At 39.5% G+C, this 21,722-nt stretch overlaps 1 protein-coding gene across 1 annotated transcript in view; it reads left to right on the top strand.

Moving 5' to 3' along the window:
* Wdr49 (WD repeat domain 49) overlaps positions 1-21,722 on the top strand; it is a 170,123-nt gene that overhangs the window by 60,704 nt on the left and 87,697 nt on the right. Inside the window, exon 7 of the mRNA XM_051157307.1 lies at positions 14,931-15,164. Coding sequence (XP_051013264.1) covers positions 14,931-15,164 — 234 coding nt within the window. The remainder of the gene's footprint in view (positions 1-14,930; positions 15,165-21,722) is intronic.

The raw sequence follows: 21,722 nt of genomic DNA, 5'->3' as shown, positions 1-21,722 counted from the left end.
TAACAGTTGTTTCTTATCCCAGAAAAACAATTAAAAATTGCAGGGGGAGAGCATAACACATTCCTTAAAGGTATAGGTACTGGTTTACTACCCCCATTCAAGTAAATAACCCCTCACTCAAGCTCATGCAGACAACCACAAAGAATACAATAGGTTACACAGACAGACAGACGGACACACACACACACACACACACACACACACACACACACACACACAAACACCATGAAATTCAGAGAAGTTGGAATAGAGAAAGACTTTGTTGTGAGTGGAGGAGTATAATGAGTGGGAGAGAATTTTGGTTAAAGAAAAATATGTTCATGAACTAATACAAGATAAATTTATTTAATATTAAAAATACCATTTTACCACTTTCCCCCCAGGAATAAGAACATTGTTCTCCAACTATGTCCTCATCTCTGACATTCATCTTTAAATGTTACCATAATTATTATCTTTGATCTCTCTTAATTTTCAACTATTTTACTTTTTATTTTATTATTATTTAACTAATTTATTCAGACTGCAACCCAATTGTTATCCGATCACTTGTATCCTCCTGTTCCTCCTTCCCTCCCGCTTTCATCCTATTCCCCTCCCCTAGGTCTAAGACCAAGGGGGATCTCCTTTCCCACTATATGGTCATAGGCTATCAAGTCTCGTATTGGTAGCCTGCTTATTCTTTCTTTGTGTGCCATCAGGCCTCCCCACCAAGGGGAGGTCGTCAAATATGGAGCATCAGAGTTCATGTCAGAGTCAGTCTCCACTCTCCACATAACTGTGTAGAATGTCCTGTCCATTGGGTAGATCAGAGTAGGGATTTGATGTTTACTACTTGTATTGTCCATGGTTAGTGCAATAGTTAGAGCAGACCCCCTGGGCCCCAATCCACCCATCACGATGCTCTTCTTGTAGGTTTCTAGGACCCTCTGGGTCCTTCTATTTCCCCATCTCCTATATTTCTCTTACCTAGAGTCCCAGTAGGATGTCCTCCACTCTGTCCCAATCCCCTGGTAAGTGAAGGCTTTCGTGGGACATGCCTTTTGGGCTACTGCCCAATTATAAGTGAGTACATACCATGTGAGTCTTTCTGCTTCTGGATTAACTCACTCAGTATGATCATTTCTAATATCATCCAGTTGTCCACAAATTTCTGGATTTCCTTGTTTTTCATAGATGGGTAGTATTCCATAGTGTAAATGTACCACAGTTTCTTTATTCATTCTTCAACTGAGGGACATATAGGCTGTTTCTAGGTTCTGGCTATTAGGAATAAGGCTGCTGTGAACATGGTTGAGCATATGTCCTTGTTGTGTGGTGGAGCATTTCCTGGGTATATTCCAAGGAGTGGAATAGCTGGGTCTTGAGGAAGCCCTATTCCCAGTTTTCTGAGAAAGTGCCAGATAGATTTCCAAAGTGGTTGTACAAGTTTGCATTCCCACCAGCAGTGACGGAGTGTTCCTCTTTCTCCACATCCTCACCAGCATGTGGTGTCACTTGAATTTCTCATCTTAGCCATTCTGATGGGTGTAAGGTGGAATCTCTGAGTCATTTTGATTTGCATTTTCCTGATGACTGAAGATGTTGAGCATTTCTTTAAGTATTTCTCAGCCATTTGATATTCCTCTGTTGAGAATTCTCTGTTTAGCGGAACATTTATTTTTTAAAACAATACTTTCTGAGCCCATCTTCAAAGGTTCTGATTTAGTTGCCTGAGAAAATGAGTTAAAAGTAGGAAGTTTTTAGAAGAACTAAGGAGTCTTTAACATTAAATTTAAGACCCATTTGTATAGGAAAAATAGTGCAGAGGAATTTAGGGAATGTGAGGGAAGTCACCTCCCATCAGGAAGTTTGCAGGAGCACAGGGAGCAGTGCTCACACATTGCTGCCAATTTATCTTGTTGTTGCACAATTTCCATCAGAGAGAAAACATCATAAATGGAAGTTCATTTTGTGGGTTTATTAATTGAAAGTGCTCAGGATATCTCTGATAAAAACTATAAACCTTAATTTTGTAGCTTAGTGGTAGAACACTTGCCTAACAGGTGAAAGGGCCCAACTGACTTTGACATCTACAACAACAACAAAAATACTTTAAAGCACAATCAAGGAATATGTACAATCCAATCAAACTACTTATATTTTAAATATAGTGGCACAAATAACTTGACATAAACTAGATGGCGATGGCTCATATGCTTTAAGTTTTGCTATCAGTTGTATGAGTAAATGAAACAGATCTTAAGAGAACAAAAGTTATTTAAATAGCACAACAGAAAATGGTTATTAGGAAATTGCAGCCCATTAATATTAGTAAGTTATTGTTAATAAGTACCTATATATGCCACAGGTTATTATTTTTATTGGAAATATTTCTATTTCTTAGAAGGGGGACTATTTTCAACAAAACAAGATTTTGAACAATAACAACATGAACATGATCAGAAATCATCTAGATGTGAAAATTCTAATGAGAGGGAATATTTAAAATAATAGTTTTAATTCAGTTTGTATTTAATATATTTATATACATCTATAACTTAGTTCTTATAAAAGCATATTTTTCAGAGTAAAAGTTTCTACAGAACTACTAACACATTTAAAATATTTTATTTATTTATTTATTTATTTGTGTGTGTTGTGTATGTGTGTATGTGTGTGTGCATAAGTATGCATGTAGATGTAAAAGCTTGTGAAATTGAGTGTGCAGAAGTCACATGAGATGTCTTCCACAATTATTTTTGACATTGTTTTTGAGGCAAAGTCTCTGACTGAGTCCAGAACCCACTAATTGGCTAGGTTGTCTGATAATGAGTCAAGGGATTTCCCTATTTCTGTTTCCCAGCACCGAGATTGCAGGCATAGGCTGTAACATTCAATTTTGATGTGACTGCTGAGAATTCAAACTCAGAACCTCAATGCTTGTACAGTAAGCAATTTTCCCACTGGGTTATCTCTTCAGGCTTCAGTTTTATCCTTAAATTTATATCAGCAATGCTTCTAGGGTTCAGGTCCTGTGTGGGGAAGGAGCATAGGCACAAAGGGAAGACACTGATCACTTGTTTACTTTCCAGCAAGTGGCCCCAAATAGCTCCAGTCTCCTTTATTCATACAATCAAATACAATCCTGCCCACCTAGGTAGTGACATCAGGGGTTATTTCATATGAACAAAATATAACATCAACCCTACATAAGCCCTTTATTATGGAAACTCCTAATAGTTTTACTTACTCTATTCCCCTTCCCATGGGGGTCAATCACCCCCTCCACAACCATATTTTGCATTACAAAGCACAATTTCAGCAAGGCAAAAATAAATATCAAGCCAGGCATGTCCTGTGGACATGAGCACATACCCAGTTGATAGGAAATGAGGTTATATAGTTATTATGCAAGGTGAGAGACAGGTTAACCATTTCTGAGTATAAGTCCACTCTTCAAATAGCATCCCTCTATTACAGTACTTTTTAATTGTACACAGAGTTGTGCCCATTGCAGCAAGGAACCTTTCCTGATATGTACTTATCAATTTCTGATACCATCTTTCTTTTTTTTTTATTAATTTATTCTTGTTACATCTCAATGTTTATCCCATCCCTTGTATCCTCCCATTCCCCCCCCCCCCATTTTCCCATTATTCCCCTCCCCTATGACTGTTACTGAGGGGGATTACATCCCCTTATATATTCTCATAGGGTATCAAGTCTCTTCTTGGCTACTTGCTGTCCTTCCTCTGAGTGCCACCAGGTCTCCCCCTCCAGGGTACATGGTCAAATGTGAGGCACCAGAGTACGTGAGAAAGTCGTATCACACTCTCCACTCAACTGTGGAGAATATTCTGACCATTGGCTAGATCTGGGAAGGGGTTTAAAGTTTACCTCCTGTATTGTCCTTGGCTGGTGCCTTAGTTTGAGCGGGACCCCTGGGCCCAAATCTGCATATCATATTGTTCTACTTGTAGATTTCTAGGACCCTCTGGATCCTTTTATTTTGCTATTCTCCCATGCGTCTCTCATTTAGAGTCCCAATAGGATGCCTTCCCCTCTGTCCCAGTTTCCTGGTAAGTGAAGGCTTTTGTGGGACATGCCCCTTGGGCTAGTATGCAGATATAAGTGAGTATATACCATTTGATTCTTTCTGCTTCTGGGTTAACTCACTCATTATGATCATTTCTAGCTCAATCCATTTATCCACAAATTTCGGGAATTCCTTGTTTTTAATAGCTTGAGTAGTATTCCATAGTGTATATGTACCACAGTTTCTTTATCCACTCTTCTACTGAGGGACACTTAGGCTGGTTTCCATGTTCTGGCTATTATGAATAAGGCTGCTATGAACATGGTTGAGCAAATTTTCTTGTTGTGTGCTGGAGCATCTTCTGGGTATATTCCAAGGAGTGGAATAGCTGGGTCTTGAGGAAGCCCTATTCCCATTTTTCTGAGATAGCACCAGATAGATTTCCAAAGTGGCTGTACTAGTTGCATTCCCACCAGCAATGAAGGAGGTGTTCCTCTCTCCCCACAATCCTTGCCAGCATGTGGTGTCGCTTGAATTTTTGATCTTAGCCATTCTGAGGGTATAAGATGGAATCTCAGAGTTGTTTTGATTTGCATTTCCCTGATGACTAAGGAGGTTGAGCATTTCTTTAAGTGTTTCTCAGCCATTTGATACTCCTCTGTTGAGAATTCTCTGTTTAGTTCCAAGCCCCATTTCTCAATTGGGTTATTTGATTTGGTGGTGTTAATTTCTTGAGTTCTTTATATATTTTGGATATTAGACCTTTGTCAGATGTAGGGTTGGTGAAGATTTTTTCCCAGTCTGTAGGCTGTCGCTTTGTTCTCTTGACAGTGTCTCCTGCCTTACAGAAGCTTCTCAGCCTCATGAGTTCCCATTTATTAATGGTTGACATTAAGGCCTGGGCCGTTGGTGTTCAGGAAGTTGTCTCCTGTGCCAATATGTTCCAGGCTCTTTCCCACTTTTTCTTCTAAGTGGCTTAGTGTCTCTGGTTTTATGTTGAGGTCTTAATCCACTTGGATTTGAGTTTTGTGCAAGGTGACAAATATGGGGTCCAGTTTCATTTTTTTACACATAGACCTCCAGTTAGACCAGCACCATTTGTTGAAGATGCTATCCTTTTTCCATTGAATGGATTTGCTTCTTTGTCAAAAATCATGTGACCATATGTGTGTGGATTCATATCTGGGTCTTCGATTCAATTCCACTGATCAACCAGCCTGTTGCTGTGCCAGTACCATGCTGTTTTAATTACTATTGCTTTATAGTACAGTTTGAGATCAGGTATGGAGATTCCTCCGGAGCACCTTTTATTGTACAAGATTGTTTTAGCTATTCTGGGTTTTTTGTTTTTCCATATGAAGTTCAGAATTGAACTTTCAATGTCTTTAAAAAATTGTGTAGGTATTTTGATAGGGATTGCATTGAATCTGTATATTGCTTTTGGTAGGATGGCCATTTTTACTATGTTAATTCTCCCGATCCATGAGCAAGGAAGATCATGCCATCTTCTCAGGTCATCTTCAATCTCTTTCTTCAGAGTTTTGAAATTTTATTCATACAAGTCCTTCACTTGCTTAGTTAGGGTAACTCCTAGATATTTTATATTGCTTGTGGCTAATGTGAAGGGTGTGGTTTTTCCTAAGTTCTTCCTCTGCAAGCTTGTCATTTGTGTATAGGAAGGCTACAGACTTTTTGAGTTAATTTTGGTATCCAGCCAATTTGCTGAAGGTGTTTATCAGCTTTAGGAGTTCTCTGGTGGAGTTTTGAGGGTCACTTATGTACACTATCATATCATCTGCAAAGAGGGATAATTTGACTTCCTCCTTTCCCATTTGGATACCCTTGATCTCCTTTTGTTGTTTTATTGCTCTGGCTAGAACTTCGAGTACTATATTGAAGAGATATGGAGAGAGTGGGCAGCCTTGCCTTGTTCCCGATTTTAGAGGAATTTCCTTGAGTATCTCACCATTTACTTTGATTTTGGCTATTGGCTTGCTGTATATAGCCTTTATTATGTTGAGGAAAGTGCCTTGTATCCCCGATCTCTCTAAAACTTTAAACATGAATGGGTGTTGAATTTTATCAAATGCTTTCTCTGCATCCAAGGAGATGATCATGTGGTTTTTTATTTTTAGCTTGTTTATATGGTGGATTACATTGATGGATTTCCGTATATTAAACCATCCCTGCATGCCTGGAATGAAGCCTACTTGGTCATGATGAATGATATCTTTGATGTGCTCCTGTATTCGTTTTGCAAGTATTTTATTTAGTATTTTTGCATCTATGTTCATAAGAGAGAATTGGTCTGAAATTCTCTTTCTTTGTTGAGTCCTTTGTGAGGTTTAGGTATCAATGAGACTATGGCCTCATAGAATGAATTTGGTAATTTTCCATCCATTTCTATCTTTGGAGTAGCTTGGAGAGTATCGGTATTAGCACGCCCTTAATGGTCTGGTAGAATTCTGCACTGAAACCATCGGGCCCTGGGCTTTTTTTGGTTGGGAGACCATCGATGATTGCTTCTATTTCTGTAGGGGAAATGGGACTATTTAGCTTGTTTATCTGTTCTTCATTCACTTTGGCAAGTGGAAATTGTTCAAGAAAATCGTCCATTTCCCTTAGGTTTTCAAATTTTGTGGCGTATATGCCTTCAAAGTAGGATCTTATGATTCTTTGAATTTCTTCAGTGTCTGTTGTTATGTCTCTCTTTTCATTTCTGATTTTGTTGATTTCAATACTGTCTCTCTGCCTTTTAGTTAGTTTGGCTAATGGTCTGTCTATCTTGTTGATTTTCTCAAGACCAGCTTTGGTTTTGTTGATTCTTTGGACTGTTTTCTTAGTTTCTAATTTGTTAATTCAGCCCTGAGTTTGATTATTTCCAGGCATCTACTCCTCTTGGGTGTTTCTAACTTCTTTTTTTTCTAGGGCTTCCAGTTGTGTTGTTAAGATGCTTATGTGCGATGTTTCCAATTTCTTTTTAAAGGCACTTAGTGCTATGAATTTCCTCTTAGCCTGCTTTCAATGTATCCCACAAATTTGGGTATTTTGTTTCTTTCTTCATTTTCATTGAATTTCAGAAACTCCTTGATTTCTTTCTTTATTTCTTCCTGACCCAGTGTCATTTAGCAGAGAGTTGTTTAGTTTCCACATACGTGTAGGCCTTTTTGTTATTTCTGTGTTGTTGAATTGCAGCCTAAGAGCATTGTGATCTGATAGGATACAGGTATTATTTCAATCCTCTGTGTCTATTGAGGCTTGCTTGTGACCTACGATGTGATCAATTTTGGAGAAGGTTCCATGGGGTGCAGAGAAGAAGGTGTATTCTTTCTTGTTTGGGTGAAAGGTTCTATAGATATCTCTTAGATCCATTTGACCCATGGCATTGGTTAATGATGTTATTTCTCGGTTTAGTTTCTGTTTCAATGACTTATCCTTCAGTGAGAGTGGGGTGTTGAAGTCTCCCACTATTATTGTGTGGGGATCGATGTGTGGTTTAAGCTTTTTTAGGAGATCTTTTACATATGTGGGTGCCCTTGTATTGGGAGCATAGATGTTCAGAATTGTGATGTCATCTTGGTTGACTTTACCTTTGATGAGTATGAAGTGTCCTTCCTCATCCCTTTTGATTAATTTTGGTTGAAAGTCTATTTTGTTCGATACTAAAATGGCTACACCTGCTTGCTTCTTGTGCCCATTTGCTTGGAATATTTTTTTCCAACCTTTTACCCTGAGGTAATGCCTTTCATTATGGGTGAGATGTGTTTCTTGGATGCAGAAGAATGTTGGATCTTGTTTATGTACCCATTCAGTTAGTCTGTGTCTTTTTATTGGAGAATAGAGGCCATTGATGTTGAGAGATATTAATGACCAGTGACTGTTAAGAGTCTTAATTTTGATGTTGTTTCCAGTCGAGCGTTTGTGTAGTTGTGTTTTTGCCATGGGATAGTTATCTATTTCCTGGGTAGTTTTGGTTGTAGCTTGACCCTTTGGGATGGAGTTTTCCCTCTAGTACCTTCTGTAAAGCTGGGTTTGTGGATAGGTACTGTTTGAATTTGTTTTTGTCATGGAATATTTTGTTTTCTCCATCAATGGTTATTGATAATTTTGCTGGGTAAAGTAGTCTGGCCTGGCATCTGTGTTCTCTTAGGGTTTGCAGGATCTCTTTCCAGGCCCTTCTGGCTTTTATGGTCTCTGCTGAGAAGTCGGGTGTAATTTTGATAGGTTTACCATTAAATGTTATTTGGCCCCTTTCCCTTGCAACTTTTAATATTTTTTTTTTTGTTCTGCAAGTTTTGTGTTTTGATTATTATGTGGCGGGCAGTTTTTCTTTTCTGGTCAATTCTATTTGGTGTTCTGTAGGCCTCTTGTATGTTTATAGGCATCTCTTTCTTTAGATTGGGGAAATTTTCTTCTATGATTTTGTTGAGAATAGTTTCTGGGCCCTGGAGTCTGATGTCTTCTCTTTCTTCAATGCCTATTATCCTCAAATTTCTTCTTTTCATGGTGTCCTTAATTTCTTGGATGTTTTGTGTCAGGAGTTTTCCTGATTTGGCATTTTCTTTAATGGTTGATTCAATATCTGTGATTGTATCTTCTAGCCCTGAGATTCGTTCTTCCATCTCTTGGATTCTGTTAGAAAAGCTCACCTCTGTGTTGCTCGCCTTCTTCTCTGAGGTCTCACGTTCTCGTTTTTCTTCTGTCTGTGTGTTTATCATTGAATCCATTTTCATTTTCAGAACTTGAACTGATTTTTTGATTTCTTTCATCTGATTTGTATATTCCTGAGTTTCTTCCATTGCCTCTTTATAGGTCTTCAGAGCTTGAACCGTTTTAGTTATTTCTTTCATCTGGTTGTTTGCATTTTCCTGCAATTTTTCCAGTTCCACTCTATGTGCTTCTTTTATGTCTCTCACCTGTTTGTCTGCGTCTTCCTGCATTTGATTACGAATTTTATTTGTTTCCTCCATTATCATCCTCATTACTAAGGATTTGAGGTCATTTTCTTGTATTTCCGTTGTATTTGAGTTCTCTGGGTTGTTTTCTTTGGGATAGCTGGAAACTGGAGACGCCATGTTGTTTTGGGGTTTTTTGTGTATGCTTTTTCATTGTCCTTTAGACATTTTGCCGTCTTTGTTTTTGTTGGGCAGCTTCCAGAGTTGAATGGAGGGTGTCTGATGATAGATTCACTTGTTTTCTCACGATTTCCCTAGGCTGCGAGCTCAAAGCTTCACTGGTGTGGATGTTACGAGGTTAGCCCTGTTGTTCTGGTCTCTCACGGCCAGTGATCCTTAGTCCCCCTCTGCTGTGGATCCTGCAATTGTTCTGGGTCTCTGAATGAGCGTTGGGTCAGGCCAAGGTATCCACAGCCTTCTGTGTTCCCTGCCATGTCCAGCCATGAGCACTGGGCCCGAACCACGGGGTGAACTCAGCTAGATTCTCAGGGCCTGAACCGTCTGCCAAGCTCAGCTAGGGATTTTGGGCCCAAAATGCACACAGGGTCCAGCCAGAATTTTTGGCTGGGACTACGCACCAAGCTCCGCTAGGGCCTTTTGGCCCAAAGTGCGTGCTGTGGTCAGTTATTGACTCAGGGCCCGAACTGACCACCAATCTCAGCCAGGAATTCTGGATTCAAACTGCACACTGTGTCCAACCGGAGTCTTAGAGCTGGTGGAACCGAGAGCTCTGTCCAGCCTGCACCACAGCAGGAGAACTGCGGCTGCTCTGAGTTAGCGCCAGTGGTGGAACAAGTGCTCCGCCCGGACTGTGTCACCACAGGGGAGCCGCCGCTGAGCTGAGGTGGTGCCTAGGATGGAACTGAGCACGTCACCAAGCCTGCGCCACAGCAGGAGAACTGCATCTGCTCTGAGTTAGCGCCTGTGGTGAAACCAAGTGCTCCGCCCAGACTGTGTCACCGCAGGGGAGCTGCCGCTGAGCTGAGGTGGTGCCTAGTGTGGAGCTGCGAGCTCAACTAAGCCTGAGCCACAGCAGGGGAGCTGTGGCCACGCTGAGTTAGTGCCTCAGACAGAATTGCTTGCTGGGCTGGGCCAGTACCCGGGACTCTGGGGCCGAACTGTCCGCCGAGTCCAGTCTGGGTCCAAAGGCTCCACGCGACCCAAATCCTGCCCCGAGTCCCCTCTCCCGCAGCAATTCCCACCAGCCACCATACCAATCGCCTCCACCGGAAGGCTATGAGCTGCAAACCTCAGCCGCCGCTGCTGGTGCCGCTGGTGCTGCTGCCTCTGCCGCTGCCGCTCCGCTCAGAGAAAAACTACGCTCCTCCCGTGTGCAGGGGCACGCAGGTCCTCCGCACCCTGGTCCCTCCGAACCGTGGAGCACTCCCGCTGCCGTGATGTTTGGACCTCGGTGTTCCTGGCTCAGAAATCTGTGCAATTCCCTGAATTGTTCACTGGAGCCTCCAAACGGGCTCCACACTGCTCGCCGCCATCTTGGATCTCTCTGATACCATCTTTCTAAGAACCATTTTTTAAAAGTTTCTATTGATCAGCAACAGCTTCTCCATTTTAAAAAATTTGTTATTTTTACATATACATTTATATAATTACACATATATAAAAACTACATACAACAAGAAGAATCATGAAAATATCAGGAACTATATTAATGTTACATACATAGTGATTTGGCTTTTTGTATTTGACAACCTTGAAGAAATCATATCTCCTGTCTTGGTGAGTCTAAAATTCTGAATGTAAATCAATATCTATTATATCTCATCTCTATTAAGTCTCTGTTGATCAGACATAACTTCCCCATTTTCGAAGTCTCTGTTGATCAGACTCAGCTTCCTCAGAACAGTTATGCAAGCAGGACCCACTGCTCTCCACAGCTGACACAAGCTTACTCAGTGTGACTGCAGCTGTTTCTCTAGAGGCCATGATTACGTGTCCCAAAATATCTAGGGTTAATGTTCACATCTGGAGAGTCAATAGAGACAGAGAGAGAGTATTGGGAAAAAACATAGAATCATCCCCAAGGCTTTCAGAATGAGTGGTCCTGGCCTTGCCCATGACCAGAAAAGTGAAACTATTGACATGAGTATAAACAGCATTGTGAAAGCAAGAGAGCTTGGAGCAATGCGATCTAGGCAATAACCACAAAGGCTACGAACTTCGCCACAGGTTCTTGCCAAGTGGGAAGGGGTTTCCAAAGGTCTGGCCACAGCAGAGTCCCATCAGTGAAACACTCATACACTGTACCCTGCAGACATTTCACGGCCACCACCAGAGATGGTTGATATTTCCTAGAGTGCATAATCTAAAGTATGGTTCAATCATTGGACTTCAAAAGGAGTGAACATCAAGATAGAATGGCTTAATCAGTTAATGACAAAATATTATCATATGGACAATATTTATAGAAGCCATAGACCTTGTAAGGTAAAAATTTTCTGGTGAAACTGGCTCAGTGCTGAGTGGGATTCTTAAAATAGATGCTTGAAAGCAGTAAGGTGCTGAGAGTAATGTAGTAAATTAGTGGTGTAGTGTTAATGTGTGAATATATTATTTAACATCATGATAACCAATAGGACTAAAACCTTAAAATATCTACCTTGGCAAGAATATTATTACGCTGAATTATTTAGACAGCTTTATTTGAATGAATCTTTTTGCTCTTAAGTGAGAATATATATATACTTTTGTAAATATTTAATACAACAAACAAAAAGTAAATATAATAAAATAGAATATTCTTGGAATAATTAATGAAACTACTTGGTTATTGTGCCAAATGCTTGATATGGGTTCTCATTTGACTTCCAAAGAGCTGCATGAGGAAAGTACTACATTTAAAACTAAAGAGAGATAAAGAACTTGCTGGAGGTCATCTACTACAAGGGACAGAGCTGAGAATACAGTGCAAGAAGTCAGACCCTGGTTCCCTAGCTTTCCAAAGTAACTTTTTAAGTTAGTCTGTGTCACGTCTGTAGTATAATGGATGCCCTATACATTTCCAGATCACAGAGGGTGATGTAGCAGCATTGGAAGGCAGTGAGCCATGCGGGAATGAAAGAATATGGAAAAGAATTTATTATTGTTTACTGAATTGAAGTCTTTCTTTCCTTGAGCAAAGATTCAATGTTTGTCCTATACAGTACGTTGATAAGTGTATTTCTCTTGTGAATCTTGATTGTGTTAAGTTATATATCTAGTTTGTTTGAATTTGATTTTCTTTAGCCACGCATTTCACAAAAATATGAATTCATACACACATGAGGCGGGGAGAGGATGAAAGAATGTCATTTATTTTGTATTGTTAGTAGAACAAATGACCAAATGACCACAGGTTGGAACAATGCAAATTCACAGTATACTGTCTTTTCTTCTGTAGATTAGAATTCTGCCATGTTCTGCATGGATCTCCCAGGGCTAAAATCTCCATGCTGACAGGATTGTGTTCCTTTTGAGGTTTGGGGGATAGCCATTTTTCTTCCATTTTCAGTCTTTTTCTATGTCTCTCATTGTCCTATTCTCCATCTTCATAACCAGTGACATTAGGAAAACTCTTCACATTATACTGCTGGGATTTTTCTTTTCTTTCTCCTTCAATATTTAAAGAACCACATGTTATTCTAATATCTCATAGATAATTCATCTTAATGTTTCAATCCTTAAGTTCTTAAAGATTTTAAAGATCTATTCTTATTCTATTCTATTCTATTCTATTCTATTCTATTCTATTCTATTCTTGTGTATGGCTGTTTCCATGTATGAATTTAAGTGTGCTATGTGCATTCCTGGTGTATACATAAGTCAGGGTAAGGCATAGGAACCTCTGGAACTAAAATTACAGGCAGTTGTGATTGACCAGGAGTGGATTGAACCTGGGTCTTCTGGAATAGCAACAGTACTCTTAATCACTGAACCAAGTCTCTAGAAATAAATATGAAAACATTTTGTTGTTATTATTGATTGTTTTTCCTCTTTAAAAGTGAAAATAGATTTTTTCACACACTATATTCTGAATATGATATCTTCATTTCCCAGCTCCTCTTCACCTCTCCACCCATCTAAATCAACACCCTGTCTCAATCTATCTCATTGGAAAACAAACAGACATCTAGAAAAATAAGACAATAATACCAATATAAGATAAAGTAAAAACAAACAAACCCGAATGGAACAAAACAAACAAATGAACAGAAACACCAAAAGCTAAAGGAAAAACACAAGAAACACATAAAGAATCAAAGATTCACACATTGGTGAACACAGAAATCCTATAAAAAGAACAGAATTAGAGGCCAGAATACCTCTAGGGTAAGGCAAAAATGAGTAAATAAAAGAAAAAATGCCCAGGCAAAGCATTATGAAACAAAAAACAAAAGCAAAACCAAAACAGAACCAAAAAAAACCCCTCCAAAATACCATTGAGTTAATTTCTTGTTGTCATCTACTACTGTGGATTAGGTCTGCCATTAAGAGTAGTCTGCATCCCCAGTGATATCTCATTGGAGAACACAACCTTTCATTTGTGACTGGTTACCAATTAAAGATAGTTTCTAGGTTATGGAGGGGGACTTGTATGTACTTCCATTCTTATCACTGGGAGTTCATCAGGCCCTGTGCAGGGTGTGTGCATGCTGCCACCATTTCCGTGAATTTCTATGTGCATCAATCCTGATATGTTCAAATGACCTTGTTTCTTTCATGCCTTCCATCCTCTCTGACTCTTACAATTTTTCACCTCCTATTCTGCACTGTTACTGGAGCCATGAGGTGGAGGGAATTGATGGAGACATACCATTTAGGAGTAAATGTTCTGAGGTCTCTCAGTATCTTCATATTTTACAGCTGAAGGTCTTTGTATTTATTCCCATCTAAGGTAGGAGGAATCCTCTCTGATGATGGCTGAGAAAAACAGTGATCTATGGATATAGCAGAATATCACTGGGAGTCATTTTGCTGCTACATTCCTTTAGAGGAGCAGTAGTATGTTGTTTTTACTCTAGATCTCTGGCCTATCTAGTCTCCAGTTCTTGGAGTATGTAAACCAGACCTAAAAGGACAGATATGATATGTACTTGCTTATATGTGGATGTGGATGTGAGATATGAAGTCTGTTATAAGCAAGCTACAATCCATATAATCACAGAGGTAAAATATAAAGAAAAAACTGGTGTGAGGTGATTGAATCACCCTAGTAAGGGGAAATAGAATACATAGTTATGGATGGATGAGGAGAATGTAACAGAAGGATGAAATGGGGATTGACAGGGGAAATGCGGGTGAGGGAGACAATATGGTGAACAGTAGGTAAAACTAAGATCCATTCGATGGGTTGCAGAGAAACTAAATACAACAGAAACTTCCTAGAGTATATACACGAAAATGATCTAAATGCACTCACCAAATAACAGAGGAGACAGACGCACATCTTTTGTCACCAAATGAAGCCTCTGGTTCTAGTACTGTGTTACATCTAATTGAGTTGTTGGCAAAGTAATCCCATGGGAAACCTCAATCAACCTACACTATTGACAATGCTATTGGTTACTAGCCAATCTTAAAATTCTTAATTGAATCACACTTGAAAAATTACTACTGACTTGTAAATTGACATATTCATAGATCCTGGGATCCATGCACGAACATTTTTAGGAAATCATTGTTTTGCCTTCTCTAAGCCTATACTAAGCCTAGCCCCTGATCTCAGAGTCTGGGAGAATACTCAACACTTTCTATAGAGAAGCTTATAGTTTTTGGTTTTTTTGGGGGGGGGGGCGAGGCTATTGAAACACAAAACACCAGTGTCATGACGGAAGCCCAAAGCAATTACTTTGCTGCAGAGGAAACAACCAGGGTCAAGAGAGAAATGGAAAGATACTGCCTGTGACAGAGTTATGGTTTATATGTTTATTTGATTTTTCCTTGCTATTATACTCTTACAGGTTTTGAGACTCTGGGATATTCAACACCAGCTGTCCATTCAAAGGATAGCGTGTTCTTTCCCCAAAAGTCAAGACTTCAGGTGCCTTTTCCATTTTGATGAAGCCCATGGACGGCTTTTCATCTCCTTCAATAATCAGCTTGCCTTGTTGGCCATGAAAAATGAAGCTGGCCAGAGGGTGAAGAGCCATTTGAAAGCAGTCACTTGTGTCCTTTATAATTCCCTCCTGAAGCAGGTAAAGACACTTTCTACTCTCCTACTGTCCTGATAACTCCCCAAGGTCAGTGGTTCCATTTGTCAATTTAACCTAACAAAAAAGCAAAGGCAATGGTCTCCTGTTAGAAGGAGAAGCTTCCTTGATAAGGAGTAAGCACTACATTGCTCAATGGGCAGAATAAGGACAAATGTTTAGAGTGTAGTTAGGAATTACATTGGTTTAATCAAGCGGTGAACGCAGGTTCTTCTGTCATAAACCGAACAAGAGCAACAACAGTAGACATGCCAAAGTGGATGGGGGAAAGACTACAAGTGGGAAAGGCTTACACAAAGAACTGTAGGAAGCTAAGAAATGCTGAGAGTGAGGGAAATAGTCTTCCCTAGAGAAGAGCACATATGTAGTTATCCAATAGCAAGCGGCCAGCCCCAAACCACACATACCGGTTACATTGTTCAGACTGAGCAGGTTATATTTAGGATGCATGTGAATCTGTACATATATTTATGCAATTAATAAAAAGAGAGCCACAAATTTGAAAGAGAGAGAGGAGGGGGCTTGATGGGAGGTGTTGGAGAAATGATGTAAACGTATTATAATCTCTAAAATACAATTAAAATATACAACGATAAAACTGGTAAGCAACATACAGGCAGGAAATACTCCAACAGCCACATGCTCCTCTGCAGTATATGTGTCCAGGTGGATGAAAGTGGAATTTAATTTCCTGTCTGTCACAGCCGCAGCACTGATAGAGTTATAAAGGAATCACAGCATTTGTGTTAAAGCCAACACAACTCACGATGTAATCACAATTATCTTTGGTAGCCTCTAGTCCATGTTTTGAGCCAAAATGCAGGTGAACCTGGTTATAAAATTCCCCTTTATGATCACCGCCCTCTTGTGTCCTCCATGCAAAGTTCTGAAATATGCATGAAATGTAATTAGCAGAGACCCATTTTTTTTTTCCCAGCATATTTTACACCAGTGGCTCAAAGTGGCAGCATGGAATGTATTCATAAGAAAATGATTCAGTTAAATGGGATTCCACTTGGTATGCAGCACGAGTGTTGTTTGTCTCCCCACCACTTTAATGACACTGCAGCCTTTGCTTATGGAATCGCTACCTGAATCTCAATGAAGCATGGCTCATCTGCAGCCTGATGCCACACAGATCCTGGCCCTTCTTAGAGAAGAGAAAAGTCCTGTAGCCATGCAAGCCGGTAGTGGGGTCAGCTGTGAGTCTGGTGGAAGAAGCAGGTGACACTGGAGTTCAGCTTCCTGCCACTGTCACCCCAGGCCCCATAGAAACAGCATGGTGGGAGTGATGCAGAAAACAGATCTGTAGCCTGTGGCCAACTGAACAATACCTCTAACCCATTTTTGCTTCTCAAGGCTGGGCAAGCTTCTGCACTGGCTCAGAAACAAGTAGCTCAGATTTTTCACAAGGGGTGGAAAGCACTTTGCTAATAATGAACATTGTGTCATGTCACCACTTCAAACACTTTGTTTTCTGGTTATTCTAGGAGATAAAAAATCCCTGACAAAACAATTAAGTGCAAATTCCATCTGCACAGAAACATTCCCCTGCAAATGTTTTACTGAACTTCATGAAGGCAACTGGTGAATTTGGCTGCCTGGTGCCCACTGAGTGCTCACTGCACTCGTTTTCCAGAGAACATTCTGTTAATTGAGATCTGCAAAGTGAAAATGCTAGGTTTGTGTGTAGATCATTAAGATTACATGCTTGTGTAACTGTAAGATGAGGCATATTCCATGAGGAAATCAGTTTGCAGGACGCAGAAAAGAACTGGGGTCTTCCACTTGGGAGTTGAAAATAAAACCAAAGTTACACGTAGGCAGGCTACGGAAACAAAGGAATATGCACAGGTACAGGCAATGCAAGAAGCACCTCCGTACAGCCAAACATATCTCTACTTTTATGTTCAAATCATAAATACTGAAAACAAAAATTGGTATTCAAAGCACACAGATCTGTGTATTTCATCCACATTTTTTTCTTGGCTACTAAGCTAAAGCAGAACTTTAACATTACGTCATAGGAGTATGGTCTAGAAAAAACAGAGAAATCTCTTTTCTCACAGTTCTTCTATCAGGCAGTAGCCAGTTACTATTTAGAGTAGTTAGGAAAGACAAAAACATGTTTTACCAGGTGTAAGGAACACAGTGAATATTAGTACACTCTCATTCTTATCTGCCCACCCCGAGTAGCTCAGGGAATTTCTAGGGCAGCCTCTGCTCATACTTTCAGACTCACTGTTAATTAGATCTGCACCCTAGAACGGAGACAGAACAAAGAAAGGGATGAGAATGTGAGCAATGGAGCCTTGAGTTGAGAGACAGTTCTGCAGTTCCCTGCACATTAGCATGGGGATCTCGAAGGCTTAGTTTTAGCCAGAAGCTGCACCAGGAGCACTGTTGAACTTTGGCGTGCACTGTGAATTTGCTGGGACAGGTTTCGTTTGGGAGCTCTTGCGGAAGCCTAGTTGGGATACAGAATATGAATTTTGTTCACTGATACTTCCATTTGGTCTCAAAACATAAAACACAGACATAAGGCTTAAAGAGTTCTCACAGTGTGATCCTGATCTCTGGGAGACCCAAATCATCAAGGCATCTGAGATGTCAAGAGTATTTTTTTTTTTTTTTCATATCACTTCTTTCACAGGTCTGCAATACAACTTTCTAGAGGTTAAAGGGTGTATGATGACATAACTGCTCTGGCAGTTGAGGGAATGTGTGTTCTTGTATTTTAAAAGTTAATACTTTTAACTTTAGTGCAATGTGACAAATTTATGCATATATAAATGTATATTTGTATCTATTATTAATATTTTTGTATATATTTTACTGAGTATGAATGAAAGCTACTATGATTCCACAATGATTTATTAAACTGTCAAGAGCTCTCAAGACCAAAATTTTTGAGAACTGTGGAGGTAGAGAGGTTTGGCATGCTTGGTAGATTACTGACCTCACTTTCCAGAACGTGTGCCCGGGAGGACTCAGCACTCATAACGCAGCCCTGCACCTTTCTGTCATTGCCTTGGTAAGGCCGGCTGCTGGCCTCTTCAAGGCCATCCCTCATTTCTAGTTCTAGTTACCAGAAAAGTTCTCCCAGCTCCATAGCTCTACCCACGATTGTCACTGCTTTGAGGACACTGGTTTTCTTAGTAAGTTCCTAGAATTCCTTACTCTTTTGTTTTAAACACGTGTCAGGGGACAAATGTAAAGAAGGCTGGAATATAGCTCAATGGTCCCTACTCTCTCCTTTTGTGCCATCTTGGAGATTTTTGATTTGTCTAAATTTGATGACAACCTTTTCTTCTGTTGTTATTTAAATGTTTTGCTGATGTTTCAAAGTTATTTCATCCCAGCTGGCTTCAGAGTGGGAGCCTCACCTTGGCCTCCTATAAAAACAGGATGGCACCTTTCTGCAGAATTATTTCCATGTCTTTTGTGTTCCCAGCCCCCAGTCCCACCATCCCCTGCCTAAGGTGCTAAGCCATACAGAGTCTATTAAAAGCACTGCACATCTTTACAGCCAGCCAGAGAGCTTGAGTAATGTGATGAAGAAGACCATAGAAAGTAATTTTTCTTCCTTTTAAAAATTAATTAATTAATTTATTTTTACATATACATTTATATTATCACACATATATACAATAGATTACCTATAGTAAGAAGAACCATGACACAATCAGGAATTATGTAAATGTTACATTCTTAGTGATTTGGCTATTTGTATTTGACAGCCTTGAAGAAGACATCTTTCCTTTCTTGGTGCATCTAAATTTCTGAATTTAAATCAATCTCCACCACATATTGTCATTATCAACTTAGAACACCTATCTAGACCTAAAAACATCTTAACCCCTAAACAGTTAAGCTTCATTGTAAAACTAAGCTACCTGTTCTTCAACTCCCTCAGAGACTTGAGAAGGAGTAAACTTGATTACCTGAGTATGCTGGGAGTGCAGGTGAGTAGCTTTCCAAATGAAAAAAATGACAGAGACAGTTTTCTACCTGAATAGTCACAGAAAACTCTATAACATTGGAGCATCTGCTTCTGCCTTCTGGCCCAATATATCTGACAGACATATTGTGAGGTAGGAAATATTGCAGACTTGCTTAACCTGTCTTGGCAGAGTTTGGCTGTCAACTCTGACTGCATCCAAGCTTGCCATTTTCTAGGCAGAATTCTGTCTGTGGTAGAAATGAGGACCTCTTTCCCAGTGGCTTGTTTGCTACATTTGAATCCATCTCCATAAGAAGATTCTTTGATGCTCATCATCTTCTTTGAGGTAGGCTGGGTGTTGCCAGGAGTTAACCTGCCTCATTGTCAACAAATTTTTAAAGTAATAAAAATATTTTTAAATGCCATATTCTGTATGTCTCTGGGGGTTTTAAGGACCTTATCTTTCTATAGAGTCATATCTATCTGCTGCACATAAGATGTATATTCTTGTGATAAAAGCAGACTAGCAATTGACATGACCATGATTTAATCTACTAACATTTGATTTGTATAACTTATTCCTCCTAAACAGCTTGCTGTAACACTTTCAAAGCATTGGAAGTAAACCTTGTATTATAATTGAGTTATATGGGCACACTAACTCATATTAGAGTAGAATATATATATATATATATATATAATATGTGTGTGAAGAATAATATTATATTTGAATTCTATACCAACTATAGAACTTATTTTGCATCTATATACAAAATTCTATACCAGTGAATTAAAAATATCTTGTGAGTGACGATTGAGGCATTAAGTTGAGTAGTAGATTCGCTAATCTACTTTTTGTTTTATTTCCCTGTATATTTTTATAGTCCCTCTTCTTTCTTTCCAACCCCTTTCTCCAAACAGGATGTCAGTGTCCAGTACGCTGTGAGGAATCCATCCTATCATATCTGATCGAATGTCAATGTCTGGTTCTTTTGTTCTGAAAACATATAATTTCTCACATGCATTATACAGTCTTAAAATTATAAGTATCTCAAGTGTTTGTGATGCACAGAACAATTAAGGATGGATTTCTGCTCTTTGTATGAGCAGGAAAGAAGACATCTGTAAATCTTCATTCATGCCATATGAAGAATGGTATCTAATAGTAATTCACAGGGGTTCTGTAGTCAATAAGAAGCATTGTCTATACCTAGACATTCATGTTTCAGCCAGTCTCAGAGCTAGTCACATATTGTGGGATTAGCAATATAAGTTACCTGCTTGTTCTGCAGTTTAAATTCTTCACATCCTGATTGTTGCCCCCTCTCTCTTTCCCTGCTGATCCCCACTTCCTCACTCATTCCCTCTCCCTCCCTCCCTTAGTACTCAGAGAAGGGAGCCCTCTTCCCCTAATATCTGACCTCAGCCTATCAAGTCTCATCTGTGTTATCTGTAACCTCTTCTTTGTAGCCTGGCAAGGCTATCTTGCCAGGGGAAATTGATCTAAGTTCAGTGGCCAGAGTGCATGCCTGAAGTAGTCCCTACTTTCCACATGTGGGATCTACAAGGAGACTGTGCTACTATATCTGAGCAGTGGGTCTAGGTCCACATTATACATGATCCTTGGTTGATGTTTCTGACACTATTTTGTAGTGTAGTTATCCTGTGTTAGGAACCTACCCAAAGTTCACTCTGCTTCCATTTCAACTATATTTCCCTCTCCTTCTTATTAGTCAGCATCATTTAATTCATTTTCTCTATTTCCCTATGTTTTTCTTTCTTTCTTCATTTACTTTTTGTTTCATCACATTTCTCCCTCTTTTTCTCACAAAGGGTAATAAGAACACTTCATTATCTTATGTATTTTGAGTTTTATTTTCACACATGATAGAGTGATCAGTGCTCCAAGGTATTGATAGGAAAGAGTAAGTTACAAATTGACATACAATGAGGCAACATTTGATGAACAAAATTTACAGACGGTGAATGGTTGTCTTAAAATATTAGAATCTAGTGTGTATGCCAGTTCTCAGGATGTTGGCATTGTCCTCATTTCTCTACGTGCTGAGATATAACTCCTAGTGATTCAGGGCAAAATGAGAATAAAAGAAGTTACCTGCTTCATGTTACAGAGCTGTAAATAGCACCGGCTAAAGAAATAAAATTATATGCAGCAATTAAATAAAATATCTCCATCTCCTGGTAGTCAAGGGAATCTGCTGCTATCGCTTTTGATTCCTGCTGTGTCTTATACTCCTAGTCGGGATGCATATGAAAGATGCCTTATTTTGCCTGATATTTGCGGAATTGCAAGAAGACAATTAGGTGACATGAATATATATAGCCTCCAACTTCTTGAAATTGTCTGATTAGCTGTGGCATCCTCAGATGAGAGAGACGGAAATATATGTATTTCTAGACCCTTATTATCTGAGGTACGTAAAATGGATTGTGTTCTTGTCAGAGCAGGTCTATTTTGCAGGTGAGGCCCATTTGCACTGGAATGTGGGTATTAGGTGGCTGTTCCGCAGATGGATGGCAAATCAACACTGGCTGAGGTTTATTCTGATAGAAGACAACAAGTCTTGAACTGAATACTT

This window comes from Acomys russatus, chromosome 15 (genome assembly GCF_903995435.1).
Source record: "Acomys russatus chromosome 15, mAcoRus1.1, whole genome shotgun sequence".
Lineage (NCBI taxonomy): Eukaryota > Metazoa > Chordata > Mammalia > Rodentia > Muridae > Acomys > Acomys russatus.
The sequence above is the reverse complement of the archived record's forward strand: the minus strand, read 5'-3'. Positions and strand labels throughout refer to the sequence as shown.